The sequence below is a fragment of the Rana temporaria genome, chromosome 1 (genome assembly GCF_905171775.1).
Source record: "Rana temporaria chromosome 1, aRanTem1.1, whole genome shotgun sequence".
Lineage (NCBI taxonomy): Eukaryota > Metazoa > Chordata > Amphibia > Anura > Ranidae > Rana > Rana temporaria.
The window spans coordinates 672,021,489-672,042,951 of record NC_053489.1 but is presented as its reverse complement, the minus strand read 5'-3'; the positions used below and the strand labels follow the sequence as shown (position 1 = coordinate 672,042,951).

At 48.5% G+C, this 21,463-nt stretch overlaps 1 protein-coding gene across 4 annotated transcripts in view; it reads left to right on the top strand.

Annotated features, from left to right (window-relative positions):
- Nucleotides 1–21,463, top strand: part of CNTFR (ciliary neurotrophic factor receptor) — a 504,096-nt gene that overhangs the window by 227,654 nt on the left and 254,979 nt on the right. For all 4 annotated transcript variants that reach the window (XM_040335631.1, XM_040335628.1, XM_040335629.1 and 1 more), the window contains one exon: nt 8,908–8,997. In XM_040335631.1, coding sequence (XP_040191565.1) covers nt 8,908–8,997 — 90 coding nt within the window. The remainder of the gene's footprint in view (nt 1–8,907; nt 8,998–21,463) is intronic.

The following is a 21,463-nucleotide window of genomic DNA, read 5'->3' as shown; positions in this document are numbered from 1 at the left end:
GTCGGGTGAATGGCTGCGGGTGACACACAAGCTCTCCCTCGTCCCGGGGGGAACGCGCGGCGGCGGCGGCACTCACAATTTGTTCCATTAAGTCGCTGACATCCCGGGCCTCGCCCTTTGAAGGGGCCTCTCTCCTTTCATGCCGCCTCTGATAAAAGAGATTGTCAGGAGCCTTTTCATGTTGTCACTGACACGGCTCCTATTATTGTGCGCATTCCGCAGCCTTTCTTTCTTTCTTTCTTTTTTTCTTTTTCTCTTCTTTTTTTTTTCTTTCTTCTTTAAACATGACAAAAGTTACAAAGATTTTCCCAAGAATGTCAAGAATATGGGAACCTCAGGCAGATATGGAGGACACAAATCAATGGAGCTCATTGATACATCATTGCATTTTTTATTTTTTTTGTCATCATTGTAAGTACCTGAGTTTGACTCGGTGTCAGCCTCTGTACAGCAGAGCTCAGACTGCGGGAGGGTGAAGCACCACAAGAAGCCCAGCTCACTCGGTTCTCAGAGCTCGGTGAGCAGAGAGCTGGTGACTGTGGAAGGGGTGGGGGGGGGGGCAGGCAGCTTAGGCTCTCAGCAATAAAGGGGCACTCTTTCTCCTACTGACACCAACAATGGAAGGCTATTCCTCCCACTGACACCAATGATGGGACACTATTCCTTCCACTGAGACCGATGATGGGGTACTCTTCCTCCCACTGATACCAATGATGGGGCACTATTCCTTCCACTAATGCCAATGATGGGGCACTATTCCTTTCACTGACATCAATGATGGGACACTATTCCTCTCACTGACACCAATGATGGTGCACTATTCCTTCCACTGACACCGATGATGGGGTACTATTCCTCCCACTGATACCAATGATGGGGCATTATTACACCCACTGATACCAATGATGGGGCACTATTCCTCCCACTGATACCAATGATGGGACACTATTCTTCCCACTGACACAAATTATGGGGCACTATTCCTCCCACTGACACCAATGATGGGACACTATTCCTTTCACTGATACCAATGATGGGGCTCTATTCCTTTCACTGACATCAATGATGGGGCACTATTCCTCCCACTGACATCAATGATGGGACACTATTCCTCCCACTGACACCAATGATGGGGCACTATTCCTCCCACTAATACCAATGATTGAGCACTATTCCTCCCACTGACACCAATGATGAGGCACGGTTCCTCCCACTGACACCAATGATGGGGCACTATTCCTCCCACTAATACTAATGATTGAGCACTATATCTTCCAATAATTCCAACGGTGTAGCACTATTTCTTCCACTGTTACCAATGATGGGGCACTATTTGTTCCACTGATACCAATGATAGGGCACTCTTCCTCCCACAGACACCATCAAAGGGGCACTCTTCCTATACCTAAAACCAATAATTGGGCACTCTTTCTCTTACTGACACCATTAATGGAACACTATTTCTCCCACTAATATTGGAGCATTATTCCTCCCACTGATGCCAACAATGGGGCACTATTCCTCTCACTACCAACTTTCTCCGAATATAGGACCTACCCTGAAAATAAGACCTAGCGTTATTTTTCAGGAGGGATGCAATATAAGCCCTACCCCGAAAATAAGCCCTAGTTTAAAATGCTTGTAAAATCCTATAATCCACTCTATTACAGTATTATATATAATGTACAATGTGTGTGTTTCTGTAATATAATTGCGGGGAAGAGAGCTCCGGCGGGTCACAGAAGCGCAGAGCGGCGCTATAACGAAGGTTTTCGGAGAAACACACACATTGTACATTATATATAATACTGTAATAGAGGGGACTATAGGATTTTACAAGCATTTTTTACACTGGGGATTCCTGACAGGCAGGGAGGGGGAGGGGGAGAGAAGACAGAACATTACATGGTAAGACCTACCCTGAAAGTAAGCCCTACTGTGTCTTTTGTTGCCAAAATTAATATAAGACCCGAGCTTATTTTCGCGGAAACACGCTAGGGTTTTTTTCTACTCCCCCCCAAGGGGAAGGCAGTAAACTGGCCCATTGTATAGAAAGATTGGAGACCCCCCCTGGTCTAGTGATATCAAATGTCCATAGAATGTTCATTGTTAATAAAGATATCTTCCTAAATTATATTGATTGTGGGCCAGATTCACAGAAGAAATACGCCGGAGTATCAGCTGATACTCTGGCGTACTTTAAAATTTGCCGCGTCATATTTTTATTTGTAATTCACAAACAAGATACGACGGTATTTGGCTAAGATCCGACAGGCTTCGTACGCCTTCGGATCTTAGGATGCAATACTTCGGCGGCCGCTGATCGCGTCGTTTTCCGCGTCGGGTATGCTAATTAGCTGTTTACGGCGATCCACGAAGGTACGCGCGTTCGTCGCATTCTCTTGCGTCGTCGCTAGTCGGCTTTTCGCGTCGCAAAGTTACGGCTGCTATTTAGGTGGTGTAACAATAGAAAGCCCATGTTAAAGTATGGCCGTCGTTCCCGCGTCGAATTTCAATTTTTTTTTTTTTTTGCGTAAGTCGTCCGGGAATACGAAAGTACGTTACGCACGTCGCCGTTCAAAACATTACGTCGGGGCGACGTCATTTCACGCAAAGCGCGTCGGGGAATTTCAAAACGGAGCATGCGCAGTACGTCCGGCGCGGGAACGCGCCTAATTTAAATGGTCCCCGCCCCATTTGAATTAGGCGGGCTTGAGCCGGACGGCTTTACGCTACGCCGCCGCAAGTTTGCACGCAAGTGCTTTGTGAATCAAGCACTTACGATGAAAACTTGCGGCGGAGTAACGTAAAGGACATACGTTACGCCGCCGTAATTTTTCGTGAATCTGGCCCACAATGTCTATACTTTTATTTTTACCCTTTAGTATTTTTGTGGGGTCTATTTATAAAAACCCGGGAAAGTTCAGGTGTCTAAATGTATCCAGAATATAATCCTCCCATTCTCTGACATTGGCCGGGAACGTTACCGCTATTTATACCGCAATGAATCTGATGCTGGGAAATGTTGTATTCACTTTATACTGGTTCCAGTGTATTCCTGGTCATTGTTACTGGGAGAGAAAGTGGAATACATAAGAGATATAGGAAATTATAATAATAGTGTGTGACTGGGGGGGGGGGACATTAGAGTGTAAGCTCCTCTGGCACAGAGACTGATGTGACTGGCTCAGTGTTCTCTGTACAACACTGCGGTATATGTCAGAGCTATATAAATGTATAATAATAATAATAGTGTGTGACTGTGGGGGGACATTAGAGTGTAAGCTCTTCTGGCTAGAGATATATAAATGTATAATAAAAATAATAATAATAATATAATAATGTGTGACTGTGGGGGGACATTAGAGTGTAAGCTCCTCTGGTACAGAGACTGGTGTGACTGGCTCAGTGTTCTCTGTACAGCGCTGCGGTATATGTCAGAGCTATATAGATGTATAATAATAATATAGCCAGATTCAGGTAGAGATACGACAGTGTATCAGTAGATACGCCGTCATAACTCTGAATCTGCGCCGTCGTATATTTAAGCGTATTCTTAAATTGAGATACGCTTAAATGTTGCTAAGATACGACCGCTGGCACCGTCGTATCTTAGCTGCATATTTACGCTGGCCGCTAGGGGCGTGTACGCTGATTTACGCCTAGAATACGTAAATCAGCGAGATACGCCTATTCACGAACGTACGCCCGGCCGTCGCAGTAAAGATACGCCGTTTACATAAGGCGTTTTCAGGCGTAAAGATAAACCACCAAAAAGATGGCGCAGCCAATGTTAAGTATGGACGTCGGAACCGCGTCAAATTTTTCACGTTTTACGTCGTTTGCGTAAGTTGTCCGTGAATGGGGCTGGCCGTAATTTACAAATTAGGCACGTCTACCTGAATCTGGCTAATAGTGTGTGACTGTGGGGGGACATTAGAGCGTAAGCTCCTCTGGTCAGAGACTGATGTGACTGGCTCAGTGTTCTCTGTACAGCACTCCGGTATATGTCAGAGCTATATACATGTATAATAATAATAGTGTGTGACTGTGGGGGGGGGGGACATTAGAGTGTAAGCTCCTCTGGTACAGAGACTGATGTGACTGGCTCAGTGTTCTCTGTACAGCGCTGTGGTATATGTCAGAGCTATATAAATGTATAATAATAATAGTGTGTGACTGTGGGGGGGGGGGGGGGCATTAGAGTGTAAGCTCCTCTGGCTAGAGTTATATAAATGTATAATAATAATAATAGTGTGTGACTGGGGGGGGGGGACAATAGAGTGTAAGCTCCTCTGGCTAGAGCTATATAAATGTATAATAATAATAATAGTGTGTGACTGGGGGGGGGGGGGGGCATTAGAGTGTTAGCTCTTCTGGCTAGAGCTATATAGATGTATAATAAAAATAATAATAATAGTATGTGACTGTGGGGGGGGGGGCATTAGAGTGTAAGCTCCTCTAGCTAGAGCTATATAGATGTATAATAATAATAATAATAATAATAATAATAATAATAATAATAATAATAATAATAATAATAGTGTGTGACTGTGGGGGGGGGGGGGGACATTAGAGTGTAAGCTCCTTTGGTACAGAGTCTGATGTAATTGGCTCAGTGTTCTCTGTACAGCACTGTGGTATATGTTAGAGCTATATAAATGTATAATAATAATAGTGTGTGACTGTGGGGGAGGGGGGACATTAGAGTGTAAGCTCCTCTGGCTAGAGCTATATAAATGTATAATAATAATAGTGAGTGACTGTGGGGGGGGGGGGCATTAGAGTGTAAGCTCCTCTGGCTAGAGATATATAAATGTATAATAATAATAATAGTGTGTGACTGTGGGGGGGAGGGGGGACGGACATTAGAGTGTAAGCTCCTGTGGTACAGAGGCTGATATGAATGGCTCAGTGTTCTCTGTACATGGCTGTGGAATATGTCAGCGCTATATAAACAATATTGTTGCCAGCTATGTCTTGTGTATAAATATATAATGTAAGTCCAGGTATGATATCCCAGGTGTGCCGTGTGGATAATGAGAAGCAGAAGGGTCCCGGATCGCGGCGGGGTGGTGGAAGGTGTACAGGACTCCCACGCTCTTGCAGTTGCGTCGGCCTCAGAGGCGTGCGGTTTGCGGCGCAGTCCTGGCGGTCCGGGGGTAACAGGCCCTCTTTTCATCCATCTTGTAACGTACAAGCGTGGCTTTCTGCCTTGTGGCCTGGCAGCTCATTATAGAGCCTCAGACCTGGAATGTTCCTCCACTATTAATGGGACCTTGTTTTGCTTTATTCCTGACCCTCCACCGTTCCCCCCCCCCCCCCGTTCCACACACAGGAGCCTGTTGTTGGGGGGGCCCGGGCTCTCACCCTGTGGTTTTACGGGGCCCGCAGAATGTTAATGAAGTGAGCCAGGAGCCACCACAAATCACCTGGCCTTCACAGCTCCCTCCTACACAAAGAGGACCAGTCACCCCCCCAGAAAGCTTTGTTTTCTTCACCCAGCCAATAAATCTACGTTATTTGCATTTCTTTTATTTTACAATAGTGAGCTGCGGTACCTGCACTGCAGGTTGGGGGTCTCCACCCCGCAGCTCAGGAAGATATTTTCTGAAGGAGACATTTATAATGAAATGTTGTATTTGGGTGCAGCACACCTACCCGAATCAAGAAATCACTTACCATGGAAGAGCTGCAGCGAGATTCTTCTATCTTTTCATAGAACATGATTGTGTCAGTGCAGACTGTTGCTATATAGTAGAGCCTGGAGCCTCGAGGACACAGAGGGGGCGCTAGAGAGCGCCGAGGGAGGCAGAGAGAGGAGACTTCAGGTCACGGGAGATATTCCCCCCCACTCACTGTGTCACACACACACGGGTCAGACAAATTAGGTGGCCCCTGTGAGTGCAAGGCCTAAGGAGACCGCCTAGAGAGCCGCCTCTAGGTAGCAGCCATTATGGACTTAATGTAGCTTAGCTGTGACAGGTGGTGGGATTCTTTCTGGCATTACAGGGCAGTAAGCCACTTTTCTGTTAGGAACCCCCATCCTCCTTGCTTCCCCCATGCTAGGAACCCCCACCCCCTTATTGCCCCCATACTTGAAACCCCCACCCTCCTTATTGCTCCTATACTGGAAACCCCCACCACCTTGTTGCCCCCATACTGGGAACCACCACTCTCTTTACTGCCCTTGTACTGGAAACCCAAACCCTCCGTACTGCCCCCCATACTAGGAACCCCATCCTCCTTATTACCTCCGTACTGGGATCCCCCACCCTCCTTATTGCCCCAATACTTGGAACCCTCACCCTCATATTACACCTGTACTGGGAACCCCCACCTGACTTACTGCCCTTATATTTAGCACCACACCCTTCTTACTGCCCCCATATTAGGCACCCCAGTATTGGGTACTGACACCCACCTTACTGCCTCTGGAAGAGGAACCCCCACCCTCCTTATTCCCCCTATACTGGGAACCCCCACCACTCTCTTTACTGCCCCTCTACTGGGAACCCACACCCTCCTTACTGCTCCCCATACTAGGAACCCCGCCCTCTTTATTGGTACCATACTGGGAACCCCTACTCTCCTTATTGCCCCCATACTTGGAACCCTCACCCTCATATTACACCTGTACTGGGAAACCCCACCTGCCTTGCTGCCCCTATATTTAGCACCACACCCTTCTTACTGACCCTACATTTCTTTATGAATCTGTACTGGAAACCTTCACCCTCCTTACAACAACAGTATTGGGTACTGACACCCACCTTACTGCCTCTGGAAGAGGAACCCCCACCCTCCTTATTGCTCCTATACCGGGAACCCCCACCACCTTGTTGCCCCCATACTGGGAACCACCACACTCTTTACGGTCCCTGTACTGGAAACCCACACCCTCCTTACTGCCCCCCATACTAGGAACCCCATCCTCCTTATTGGTCCCATACTAGGAACCCCCACCCTCCTTATTGCTCCTATACCGGGAACCCCCACCACCTTGTTGCCCCCCATACTGGGAACCACCACACTCTTTACGGTCCCTGTACTGGAAACCCACACCCTCCTTACTGCCCCCCATACTAGGAACCCCATCCTCCTTATTGGTCCCATACTGGAAACCCCCACCCTCCTTATTGCCCCAATACTTGGAACCCTCACCCTTATATTACACCTGTACTGGGAACCCCCACCTGCCTTACTGCCCTTATATTTAGCACCACACACTTCTTACTACCCCCATATTCGACACCCTACATTTCTTTATGAATCTGTACTGGAAACCCTCACCCTCCTTACAACCCCAGTATTGGGTACTGACTCCCACCTTACTGCCTCTGGAAGAGGAACCCCCACCCTCCTTATTCCCCCTATACTGGGAACCCCCACCACTCTCTTTACTGCCCCTTTACTGGGAACCCACACCCTCCTTACTGCTCCCCATACTAGGAACCCCGCCCTCCTTATTGGTACCATACTGGGAACCCCCACCCTCCTTATTGCCCCCATACTTGGAACCCTCACCCTCATATTACACCTATAGAATTTCAAAAAGGGATGGACAGCCGCACTCCAGGGAAACTTCAAAAGTTGTCTTTTATTGGTAAAAATGGACACGCATCTCAAAAAACACAGCCAAAGGAAGGGACAGCTGACGCGTTTCACACTATTTCAGTGCTTAGTCATAAGCCGCACCCTCCTTACTGCCCCATATTTGGAATCCCCACCTTCTTTACTGCCCCTGTATTAGGAACCCCCACCTCCTTTACTGCCCCTGTATTGAACACCCCACCCTCCTTACTGCCCCTGTATTAGGAACCCCACCTTCTTTACTGCCCCTGTACCAGGGACCCCCACCCTCCTTGCTGCCCCTATACTTAAAGCAGCCACCCCTCCTAATGTCCCTGCATTGGGCTCCTCCACCCTCCCTGCATTGGGCTCTTCCACCCTTTTTACTGTCCCTGTGTTGGGCATCCCACCCTCTTTACCACCCCTGGACTGAGAAGCCCCAACCTCCTTACTGCCCCAGTATTAGGAACCCCCACCTTCTTTACTGCCCCTTTGACCCAGTGACCCCCACCCTCCTTGCTGCACGTATACTTGAAGCAGCCACCCCTCTTAATGTCCCTGCTTTTGGGCTCCTCCGCCTTTCTTACTGTCCCTGTGTTGGGCACCCCACCCTCTTTACCGCCCCTGGACTGAGAACCCCCAACCTCCTTGCTGCATCTGTATTGAGCACCCCACCCTCCTTACTGCCCCTGTATTAGGAACCCCTACCTTCCTTACTTCCCCTGTACTAGGAACCTCTACTTTCCTTACTGCCCCTGTACTAGGAACCCCTACCTTCCTTACTGCCCCTGTACTAGGAACCTCTACTTTCCTTACTGCCCCTGTACTAGGAACCTCTACTTTCCTTACTGCCCCTGTACTAGGAACCCCTACCTTCCTTACTGCCCCTGTATCGCTGTGTCGGGCTTTGCTCTCCTGTAAAAATAAAAATAAAATAGGCTTTTTCTACTTTAGCACAACTGCGGTGTTACTAGGATTGTATTATTTCCATTGATTATATTTGGAGTTACTGTATAAAGCAGAAGATGCTACAGGTGACACCAGAGTCATTATTAATCAAGAACGTTCTCACCTGCGGAACTTCAGTCAAGGTGATGGGACAGGCGCCGGAGGACCATCCCCCGCCTCATCCTTAATTAATGAGCCCATTTGATTGATTGAAACATCGGCGGAGGATGACATTAAAAAAAATGTGTCCTGTCAGCACGGCGCTCTCAGACACCGCAGAACGTAGATCTCATTGCGGTGAATTCGCCCTCATTAACCTTTGCAGCAATTCACCCGCTTTCCGCCCAGCGGCCTCATTCCGTGTCACCTTTTTTTATCTCCCTACAGAAGCAAAGTCAAGATCTCGGCCTTTCGTCTCCGAGCCCGGGGCACAGGACCGCGTACAGACCGCCCGCGCAGGACGCAGCTCGCAAAGAGGTAACAAAAAATAAATAAAAAACGCTCATGTTCATTAACTGCATGGAGGAAAATGTATGGAAAATTATATTTAAATCAATAGGAAATGAGAAGATAAACTTGATACAAGTCTTTAGTTATGCATTGTGCAATTACTGTGATAGATAGATAGATAGATAGATAGATAGATAGATAGATAGATAGATAGATAGATAGATAGATAGATAGATAGATAGATAGATAGATAGATAGATAGATAGATAGATAGATAGATATGGGATAGATAGATATGGGATAGATAGATAGATAGATAGATAGATAGATAGATAGATAGATAGATAGATAGATATGGGATAGATAGATAGATAGATAGATAGATAGATAGATAGATAGAGAGAGAGAGAGAGAGAGAGAGAGAGATAGATAGATAGATAGAGATGAGGGGGAGGAATAGAAGGGTTCACATATAAAGGACTGCGCTGGTTTAACAATTATTTCATGGCTCCGGTATTTCACACTCCAGTGATTTTTCTGTGAACGGAACGTTCCGATGAGAGAACTGTTGTAAGATAAAATGACAAACGCGGCCACAAGAACTTGTACGGCTCAGAGAGCTCCGCCTACAATGCTGCATTCAGATGCTGACAGTTGTGGGCACACTGTGGACATTAGGGGGCGCTGCGCCAATTGTGGGCACACTGTGGACAGTAGGGGGCCTTGCGCCAGTTGTGGGCACACAGTGGACAGTAGGGGGTGCTGCGCCAGTTGTGGGCACACTGTGGACAATAGGGGGCACTGCGCCAATTGTGGGCACACTGTGGACAGTAGGGAGCGCTGCGCCAGTTGTGGACAGTAGGGGGCACTGCTCCAGTTGTGGGCAAACTGTGGACAGTAGGGGGTGCTGCGCCAGTTGTGGACAGTAGGGGGCACTGCTCCAGTTGTGGGCACACTGTGGACAGTAGGGGGCGCTGCGCCAATTGTGGGCACACTGTGGACAGTAGGGGGCGCTGCGCCAGTTGTGGACAGTAGGGGGCACTGCTCCAGTTGTGGGCACACTGTGGACAGTAGGGGGTGCTGCGCCAGTTGTGGACAGTAGGGGGCACTGCTCCAGTTGTGGGCACACTGTGGACAGTAGGGGGCGCTGCGCCAGTTGTGGGCACACTGTGGACAGTAGGGGGCGCTGCTCCAGTTGTGGGCACACGGTGGACAGTAGGGGGTTCTGCGCCAGTTGTGAGCACACAGTGGACAGTAGGGGGCGCTGCGCAGTGACAGAGAGTGGAAGTGACTCGCTGTGATTGGACTGTCTGCAGCTGATGAAGCGGAAAGGACAGAAAATCCAAATGACAATCAGGATCTTTACAATGTTGCAATTCTTGGAATATTATTGGTGTAAATTGTAGCGTTTGTATATCGCACGTCCCCGAGAACTCGGAGAACTAACATTTCTAAAGTCAAGTTCATGCCAGAGTCACATTTGTATTCATTCATTTACTTCATTGTAGTAGTAGTAGTAGTAGTAGTAGTAGCGGTGTGAATGGGGCTGCAGCCTCACCTTGTGACTTGCTATGAACCCACAGCCTGATCACCAGGGGAGGGGAAACTGCGGAAATGCTCCATCCTGCCTGCAGCAGACTTGATGACTTCACCTGGGCCTAGGCAGAGTCACTGATTTGGAACTTTTCTGAACAGTGATACTTTTGCTGCGGAGTGAACGACAGGTCCACTTTAACCCTTCGCCTGTCGTCGCGCCGTGCCATAGTCGGCCCTGTAATGATCGGGACATGTTGGTGTTGGCCGGGCACTTAGTACAGGAAGACTCGTCTTGCCAAGTCCAGAGTAAGCAAGCCAAAGCTAACACAGGTCTGACTTATATACTGAGTGTCAGACCACAGACACCCCCCCCCCCGGGGGAAAAAAAACATTTCCCTACATAGCTGTGTACATAGGAGCGTCTACTGTACACGGGGGAGGGGTGGACGCGGTCACCTGACTATAAACTTGTAGCCGTTTCTTGTTTTTTGTTCTAAAAAGTTGTGGTTACTTTTTTGAATTAGGGCCACATTACGCAGGCAACTTTAATCTTGGAGATGTAAAGAGACCCTGTCACCAGCTTAACAAATTCTCCTGTTTTTTTTATTGGGTTTTTATCATAAAATAGAAAACAGAGGAGAACGGTATTCAATTCTAACTTGTTGCAGCATTGGTCCATTTTATAAATGTATTTTGCATTTACTTGCAATGGGCCTTTTGGACTTTGCTATAAAAATTTGACCAGCCCTGCAAGAGTCAATTGCCCAGCACCGCCCCCCTCCCTCCATGCACCGCTTCTGGGAGGGACTAATTATTGTCTGTGTTGGCCCAGCTCCTCCACCCCTCCCCTCACCTCCCTACATAACCTTTCGTGGAGCTATTGGGGGGGGGGATACTATAAGAGGGGGTTTCCGACATCAAATCCAAGATGGCGGCACTCAGCAGCGGTCTCATGGCTTTTCGAGGTCCACACATCTTTTACAGATTAACAACATGCTTAAGGTTTATTTTAACCTTACTTAAGACCAAATTGTTATCACAATTTTTTTTTCTCCGATCTTGACAAAGTATTTCCCGATCTTTTGTATGCAGTGAATTCTCTCTGCTCTCAGCCATCAATCAAGACCTAGTCCCCTAGTCCAAAGTCCTAGTCCCCTAGTCCCAAGACCTTGTCAAATAGACCCAAGACCTAGTCCCCTAGTCCCAAGACCTAGTCCCCTAGTCCCAAGACCTTGTCCCATAGACCCAAGACCTAGTTCCATGACCTTGTTCCATAGACCTAAGTCCTAGTGCCCTATTCCCAAGACCTTGTCCCATAGACCTAAGAACTAGTCCCCTAGTCCCAAGACCTAGTTCCCTAGTCCCAAGACCTAGTCCCAAGACCTTTTCCCATAGACCTAAGACCTAGTCCCAAGACCTTGTCCCATAGACCTAAGACCTACTCCTCTAGTCCCAAGACCTTGTCCCATAGACCTAAGACCTAGTCCCCTAGTCCCAAGGCCTTGTCCCATAGACCTAATAACTAGTCCCCTAGTCCCAAGACCTAGTCCCCTAGTCCCAAGACCTAGTCCCAAGACCTTTTCCCATAGACCTAAGACCTAGTCCCAAGACCTTGTCCCATAGACCTAAGACCTACTCCTCTAGTCCCAAGACCTTGTCCCATAGACCTGAGACCTAGTTCCAAGACCTTGTCCCATAGACCTAAGACCTACTCCTCTAGTCCCAAGACCTTGTCCCATAGACCTGAGACCTAGTCCCAAGACCTTGTCCCATAGACCCAAGACCTAGTCCCCTAGTCCCAAGACCTTGTCCCATAGACCTAAGACCTAGTCCCAAGACCTTGTCCCATAGACCCAAGACCTTGTCCCCTAATCCCAAGACCTTGTCCCATAGACCTGAGACCTAGTTCCAAGACCTTGTCCCATAGACCTAAGACCTACTCCTCTAGTCCCAAGACCTTGTCCCATAGACCTGAGACCTAGTTCCAAGACGTTGTCCCATAGACCTAAGACCTACTCCTCTAGTCCAAGACCTTGTCCCATACACCTAAGACCTAGTCCCCTAGTCCCAAGACCTTGTCCCATAGACCTAAGACCTATTCCCAAGACTTTGTCTCATAGACCCAAGACTTAGTCCCCTAGTCCCAAGACCTTGTCCCATAGACCTGAGACCTAGTTCCAAGACCTTGTCTCATTCACCTGAGACCTAGTTCCAAGACGTTGTCCCATAGACCTAAGACCTACTCCTCTAGTCCAAGACCTTGTCCCATACACCTAAGACCTAGTCCCCTAGCCTCAAGACCTTGTCCCATAGACCTAAGACCTATTCCCAAGACTTTGTCTCATAGACCTAAGACTTAGTCCCCTAGTCCCAAGACCTTGTCCCATAGACCTGAGACCTAGTTCCAAGACGTTGTCCCATAGACCTAAGACCTACTCCTCTAGTCCAAGACGTTGTCCCATACACCTAAGACCTAGTCCCCTAGTCCCAAGACCTTGTCCCATAGACCTAAGACCTATTCCCAAGACTTTGTCTCATAGACCTAAGACCTAGTCCCCTAGTCCCAAGACCTTGTCCCATAGACCTAAGACCTATTCCCAAGACTTTGTCTCATAGACCTAAGACCTAGTCCCCTTGTCCCAAGACCTTGTCCCATACACCTAAGACCTAGTCCCCTAGTCCCAAGACCTTGTCCCATAGACCTAAGACCTAGTCCTCTAGTTGCCTAGTTCCTACTCCTAGTCACCTAGACCTCAAATCCTTGCAGTGAGGTGCAGCTCTACTGCAAGGAAGGATTTTTATTTTCCCTGGAAGTTCAACTTGAAATCTCTCAGCAGCGAGGAGATTGGACGGATGGCGTAGCCCCCCGAATCAGAGGCGTCCAGGCTCCTGAACATTTCAGAAGAAGCCCGGCATTGCCGGTGTCAGGTCTACTTTGTAAAAAAAAAAAAGTCAAAACGCCACTCGGGGGATTCGCCGGGACAACTCAGCAATTCCACTCCACTTTCCTTTAAAGGGGAACTCTGACCTTCTGAGAAGTGCGGGCCCTCAGGGCAGCCATGTTTGTCTCTTCCATCTGAAGAGCAAAGGATCAAGGTGTCTTTTTATCCGATGTCAGTCTGGAGTCATTTGTGACCGTCATCGGGAATACATTACCCAGCGCGCCGTGAATAATTCATAGTATTATGCAGTAACATTGGCTGTGCATTTAGAATGACATGAACGGAAAATCAATCTCATTAATGAGTAAAGACTTCATGTTAACTGTCGCCGCGCCGGGCGGGAATCAAACCATGGTTAGACGTGGACGACGCGCCATTAATGGGCCCAGCGACGCACAAGATCCTCCTCTGCTGGCGGAAGGAGAGACTTCCTTCAAGCTGATGGTAAGCTCCTGTGCAATGCATTGATTTCTCTTTTGGGTTACCGTCCTCCACGAGGGGGTTAAACCGCGAGCTCGTGTGCTATTTCCGTCTCCCATGGCATGAGCAGACAGACTCATTAAAGTCAAAGGGGCAGATCCACAAAGATCTGCATCGGCGCAGCGTATCTAAGATACGCTATGCCGCCGTAACTTACTTGGCATAAGTTTGAATCCTCAACAAATTTGCGCCGTAAGTTACGGCGGTGTAGTGTATCTCTCGCGGCGTAAGGGCGCGGGAATTCAAATCGGCGAGTAGGGGGCGTGTTTCATTTAAATGAAGTGTGTCCCCGCACCGATCGAACTGCGCATGCACCGTCCCTAAAATTTGCGCTAAATGACATCGCAAAGGACGTCATTGGTTTTGACGTGAACGTAAATGGCGTCCAGCCCCATTCACGGACGACTTACGCAAACGACGTAAAAAATTCAAAATTGGACGCGGGAACGACGGCCATACTTAACATTGAGTACGCCTCAGAATAGCAGCTTTAACTGTACGCCGGAAAAAGCCGAACGCAAACGACGTAAAAACAATGCGCCGGACGGACGTACGTTCGTGGATCGCCGTAAATAGCTAATTTGCATACTCGACGCGGATTACGACGGGAACGCCACCTAGCGGATGTCGAAAAATTGCATCTGAGATCCGACGGCGTACGAAGACGTACACCCGTCGGATCTAACCCAGATGCCGTTGTATCTTTGTTTTGAGGATTCAAAACAAAGATACGACGCAGGAATTTTGAAATTACGCCGGCGTATCAGTAGATACGCCGGCGTAATCCTTTTGTGGATCTGTCCAAACTCTGTAGGGTGAAGGCTTTGCCATGGAAAAAAAAAAAGCAGATTTTAAGGATTTATTTTGAATATTCTTCCCTTTTTTTTTTGTTCTGATGCAAAGCGTTTATTATCTCCTCGCATAAAATAAGAGCTAAGAGGGAGGGAATTGTAGCAGGTTACATTTAGGGGGTAACAAAAATTGCTTTTCACCCAGTGAGAGCACGTGTTCATTCATTCTGTGCAAATCGAATGTTATTAGGCTATTTCCTGTGCTGGGCGAGTGTTTTCCATTATCTTAAGAAGGAAAATTATACATATGGCCATTAGATGGCGCTAAGAATCGTAGGAAATGTATTATTTTCAGTTTTATATCAACGGAGAAGACTTTTTGACCAGCACAGGACGTAACCTGTGGACGTAACCCAGTGCGCATGCTCCAAATTACGCCGCAAAGACTCATTGGTTTCAACGTGAACGTAAATTACGCCCAGCCCCATTCACGCAAACAACGTAAAATTTTTTAAATTCGACGCGGTTCCGACGTCCATACTTAACATTGGCTACGCCATCTTTTTGGTGGTTTATCTTTACGCCCTGAAAACGCCTTACGTAAATGGCGTATCTCTACTGCGACGGGCAAGCGTACGTTCGTGAATAGGCGTATCTCGCTTGATGTACGCATTCTAGGCGTAAATCAGCGTACGCCCCCTAGCGGCCAGCGTAAATAGACAGCTAAGATACGACGGCGCCGGCGGTCGTATCTTAGCAACATTTAAGCGTATCTCAATTTGAGAATACGCGTAAATATACGACGGCGCAGATTCAGAGTTACGACGGCGTATCTACTGATACGCCGTCGTATCTCTACCTGAATCTGGCTAATAATCTCTAGCAGTCTCATGTAATATGTCTTCAGTCTATGACTGTCTCCTGAAGCATATCCCCAGTCTCCAAAAACTGGTATAGCATGCCCACAGTCTCTGACTATCTCTTGTATCATGTATGCAGTCTCTGACCATCCCTTGTATCATGTCTGCAGTCTCTGACCATCTCTTATATTATATCTACAGTCTCTGACCATCCCTTGCATCATGTCTGCAGTCTCTGACCATCTCTTATATTATATCTACAGTCTCTGACCATCTCTTGTATCATGTCTGCAGTCTCTGACCATCTCTTATATTATACCTGCAGTCTCTGACCATCCCTTGTATCATGTCTGCAGTCTCTGACCATCTCTCATATCATATCTACAGTCTACGACCATCCCTTGTGCCATGTTTCCAGTCTCTGACCATCTCTTATATCATGTCTGCAGTCTCTGACCATCTCTTGTATCATATCTACAGTCTCTGATTGTCCCTTGTATCATGTCTGCAGTCTACGACCATCCCTTGTGTCGTGTTTCCAGTCTCTGACCATCCCTTGTATTTGATCGGGAAACTGGCGGCATTTGATGGGGAAACTGGCTGCATTTCAGGGGAAACTGGCTGTATTTGAGGGTGCAAGCTGGCTGCATTTGATGGGACAAACTGGCTGCATTTGAGGGGACAAACTGGCTGTATTTGAGGGGACAAACTGGCTGCATTTGATGGGGAAACTGGCTGCATTTCAGGGGAAACTGGCTGTATTTGAGGGGAAACTGGCTGTATTTGATGGAGAAACTGGCTGCATTTCAGGGGAAACTGGCTGTATTTGAGGGGAAACTGGCTGCATTTGAGGGGGAAACTGGCTGCATTTGAGGGGGAAACTGGCTGCATTTGATGGGGAAACTGGCGGCATTTGAGGGGGAAACTGGCTGCATTTGAGGGGGAAACTGGCTGTATTTGAGGGGAAACTGGCTGTATTTGAGGGGAAACTGGCTGTATTTGAGGGGGAAACTGGCTGCATTTGAGGGGGAAACTGGCTGCATTTTAGGGGGAAACTGGCTGCATTTGAGGGGGAAACTGGCTGCATTTGAGGGGGAAACTGGCTGCATTTGATGGGGAAACTGGCGGCATTTGAGGGGGAAACTGGCTGTATTTGAGGGTGCAAACTGGTGGCATTTGAGGGGGAAACTGGCTGCATTTGAGGGGGAAACTGGCTGCATTTGATGGGGAAACTGGCGGCATTTGAGGGGGAAACTGGCTGCATTTGAGGGGGAAACTGGCTGTATTTGAGGGGAAACTGGCTGTATTTGAGGGGAAACTGGCTGTATTTGAGGGGGAAACTGGCTGCATTTGAGGGGGAAACTGGCTGCATTTTAGGGGGAAACTGGCTGCATTTGAGGGGGAAACTGGCTGCATTTGAGGGGGAAACTGGCTGCATTTGATGGGGAAACTGGCGGCATTTGAGGGGGAAACTGGCTGTATTTGAGGGTGCAAACTGGTGGCATTTGAGCGGGAAACTGGCTGCATTTGAGGGGGAAACTGGCTGCATTTGATGGGGAAACTGGCTGCATTTCAGGGGAAACTGGCTGTATTTGAGGGGAAACTGGCTGTATTTGATGGAGAAACTGGCTGCATTTCAGGGGAAACTGGCTGTATTTGAGGGGAAACTGGCTGCATTTGAGGGGGAAACTGGCTGCATTTGAGGGGGAAACTGGCTGCATTTGATGGGGAAACTGGCGGCATTTGAGGGGGAAACTGGCTGCATTTGAGGGGGAAACTGGCTGTATTTGAGGGGAAACTGGCTGTATTTGAGGGGAAACTGGCTGTATTTGAGGGGGAAACTGGCTGCATTTGAGGGGGAAACTGGCTGCATTTTAGGGGGAAACTGGCTGCATTTGAGGGGGAAACTGGCTGCATTTGAGGGGGAAACTGGCTGCATTTGATGGGGAAACTGGCGGCATTTGAGGGGGAAACTGGCTGTATTTGAGGGTGCAAACTGGTGGCATTTGAGGGGGAAACTGGCGGCATTTGAGGGGGAAACTGTCTGCATTTGAGCGGGAAACTGGCTGCATTTGAGGGGGAAACTGGCGGCATTTGAGGGGGAAACTGGCTGCATTTGAGGGGGAAACTGGCGGCATTTGAGGGGGAAACTGGCTGTATTTGATGGGGAAACTGGCTGTATTTGATGGGGAAACTGGCTGCATTTGAGGTTGAAACTGGCTGCATTTGATGGGGAAACTGGCTGCATTTGATGGGCAAACTGGCTGTATTTGAGGGGGCAAACTAGCTGTATTTGAGGAGGCAAACTGGTGGCATTTGAGGGGGCGAAGGTGGCTGTATTTGAGGGTGCAAACTGGCTGCATTTGATGGGGAAACTGGCTGTATTTGAGGGGCAAACTGGCGGCATTTGAGGGGGCAAACTGGCTGTATTTGATGGGGAAACTGGCTACATTTGATGGGGAAACTGGCTGTATTTGAGGGGGAAACTGGCTGCATTTGAGGGAGAAACTGGCTGTATTTGAGGGGGAAACTGGCTGCATTTGAGGGGGAAACTGGCTGTATTTGAGGGGGAAACTGGCTGTATTTGAGGGGGAAACTGGCGGCATTTGAGGGGGAAACTGGCGGCATTTGAGGGGGAAACTGGCTGTATTTGAGGGGGAAACTGGCTGTATTTGAGGGGGAAACTGGCTGTATTTGAGGGGGAAACTGGCTGCATTTGATGAGGAAACTGGCTGTATTTGAGGGGGAAACTGGCTGTATTTGAGGGGGAAACTGGCTGTATTTGAGGGGGAAACTGGCTGCATTTGATGGGCAAACTGGCTGCATTTGATGGGCAAACTGGCTGCATTTGATGGGCAAACTGGCTGCATTTGATGGGCAAACTGGCTGCATTTGATGGGCAAACTGGCTGTATTTGAGGGGGAAACTGGCTGCATTTGATGGGGAAACTGGCTGCATTTGATGGGGAAACTGGCTGCATTTGATGGGGCAAGCTGGCTGTATTTAAGGGGGCAAACTAGCGGCATTTGATGGGGCAAACTGGCGGCAATTGATGGGCACAGTGCCTGCGTTTGATGGCACAGTGGCGACAATTGATGGGCACAGTGGCTGCAATTGATGGGCACAGTAGCTGCGTTTGATGGGCACAGTGATGTTTTTTTTTTTTAGTTTGTTTGCGCCCCCCTCAAAAATTTTGAGCACCCGCCGCCACTGGCAGTGAGGTAGGGCCCTGAGGAAATAACCAGAGAGATGGACACACCCAGAAGCGTGGCGGGTGGCGAAGATGTTTCTACGAATGTGGCTCATGAAGACAGCAGAATACGAACCCTTGTCCTTGGCTTGGCTTTGGATTCGGGTCTTAGAAACGATTGCATTCTGTAATTACTCTTTTTATATAGACAAAGTCATAATTGAGGTCGCTGGCCCTTTAATCTCTACCGCACAGCGCCGCATTTCCAGGTTTAGCAAGTATTGTTTGTGCATGGGGCCCCGTGGAGTAGGTTGCGTTGGCAGAGCAATTATCATACCGGCACACAACTGTGACAAACCGTCTTGTTGGGCCCGTGAATATACAGTGGGCATTGAGGGGAGCTGAACTGTGCCCGTTCTAAGCTCTGCCGCTAATGCCTCTTATACAAGATGAGGGCAGCTTATTATTACGATCGCTTCCAGCCACCAGGCAAACCTGGGATTAGCAGGCAAATTGGTTATTGCGAGGCCGCAGGAATGTAAACGCGGCAATAGATTGCAAGCTTCGGGGCAGACAATGGCGCCTTTTGAAAAAAAAAAAAAAGCGTCCTTTGTTCCAGCCCAGGATGCCATGCAAATTCCTGCCAGCATTGTCCCAGAACCCGCACGTGTATTACAGCCCATAAAAGCAATTGTGCTGTGTAAATGCTTTAATAATAAGGGAGAATCATCCCCTGTGGGCACAGGAATTAAAACACACCGAGTCTTGTGTAAGGCGCAGGTTGTTCTTCATTTAGAAACGGCAGATTCTTTTTTTTTTTAAAAACATTTACCGTGTATACTCGAGTATAAGCCGACCCGAATATAAGCCGAGGCACCAAATTTTACCACAAAAAAATGGGAAAACGTATTGACTCGAGTATAAGCCCTAGGGTGTCCATCTGCATGCCTCACTGTGTCCATGTCTCACTGTGCCCATGCCTCACTGTGTCCGTGCCTCACTGTGCCCATGCCTCACTGTGCCCATGCCTCACTGTGCCTCACTTTGCCTCACTAGGGTAGATTCAGATAGATTAGCGGATTAGTGCAGTATTCACAAAGCACTTACCTCAAAACTTGCGCCGGCGGATCGTAAATCCCCTGGGCGGAATTCAAATTCCGTGGCTAGGGGGAGTGTAGCATTTAAATCAGGCACGTCCCCGCGCCGATTTAAATGCGCATGCGCCGCCGGCTACATTTCCCAGCGTGCATTGCTCCCAAATGACGTCGCTAGGACGTCATTGGTTTCGTCGTGAACGTAAATTACGTCCATCCGTATTCGCGACCGACTTACGCAAACGACGTAAAAAATTCAAAACTCGGCGCGGGAACGACGGCCATACTTAACATTAGCTACCCCTCATATAGCAGGGGTAACTATCTGCCGGAAAAAGCCGAACGCAAACGACGTAAAAAAAAAACGACGGGCGGGCGTTCGTTTCTGAATCGGCGTATCTCCTCATTTGCATATTCGTCGCGAGTAAAACAAGAAAAAAGAAACCTAGCGGCCAGCGGAAGATTGCAGCCTAAGATCCGACGGTGTAAGTCACTTACACCTGTCGGATCTAAGGGAGATCTATGCGGAACCTGATTCTTATGAATCAGTCGCATAGATCCGACCGTCGGATTTCAGAGATACGACGGCCGATCAGGAGATACGCCGTCGTATCTCTTTGTGAATCTCCCCCACTGTGTCCATGTGCATGCCTCACTGTGCCCATGCCTAACTGTGCTCATGGCTCACTGTGCCCATGCCTCACTGTGTCCATGCCTCACTGTGCCCATGCCTCTCTGTGCCTATGCCTCACTGTGCCCATGCCTCACTGTGTCCATGCCTCACTGTGCGCATGCCTAACTGTACTCATGGCTTACTGTGCCCATGCCTCACTGTGCCCATGCCTCACTGTGCCCGTGCCTCACTGTGCCCATGCCTCACTGTAACCATGCCTCATTGTGCCCATGACTAGACTTGCGTTTAACATGGGAGTATATAGAAGGGGTGCCCAGCTTTGAAAAATCGGTGCTCCCCGGCCGTAGGAACCCCAGACAGCGAACTTGTAGAAGAGAATAGGGGCTACATGTGTGCCAAGTTTAGGGTCCAGGGAACCTACGGCCGGCCGGTACCGGGTCCCCAAACTTACCGGAGAAATTGCAGTTTAACATGGGAGTCTATGGAAGGAGTGCCCGACTTTGAAAAATCGGTGCTCCCCGGCTGTAGGTTCCCCAGACAGCAAGCTTTGCACACTTGTAGAAGAGAATAGGGGCTACATGTGTGCCAAGTTTAGGGTCCAGAGAACCTACGGCCGGCCGGTACCGGGTCCCCAAACTTACCGGAGAAATTACAGTTTAACATGGGAGTCTATGGAAGGAGTGCCCGAATTTGAAAAATCGGTGCTCCCCGGCCGTAGGTTCCCCAGACAAAAACCTTTGCACACTTGTAAAGGAAGAGTGGGGCTATATTTGTGCCAAGTTTGGGGTACCGGGTTCCCAAAATCCGGGAGATCAGGCACAAAATGGTGACTTGAGTATAAGCCGAGGGGCAGAGGTGGCTCTAGGCTTTTTTTGAGGCCTTAGGCAAATCTGAGACATGAGGCCCCCATTCACATCCATAATGAAGAAAAATAATTCAAGCGATAAATATTAAGGGCCAGATCTA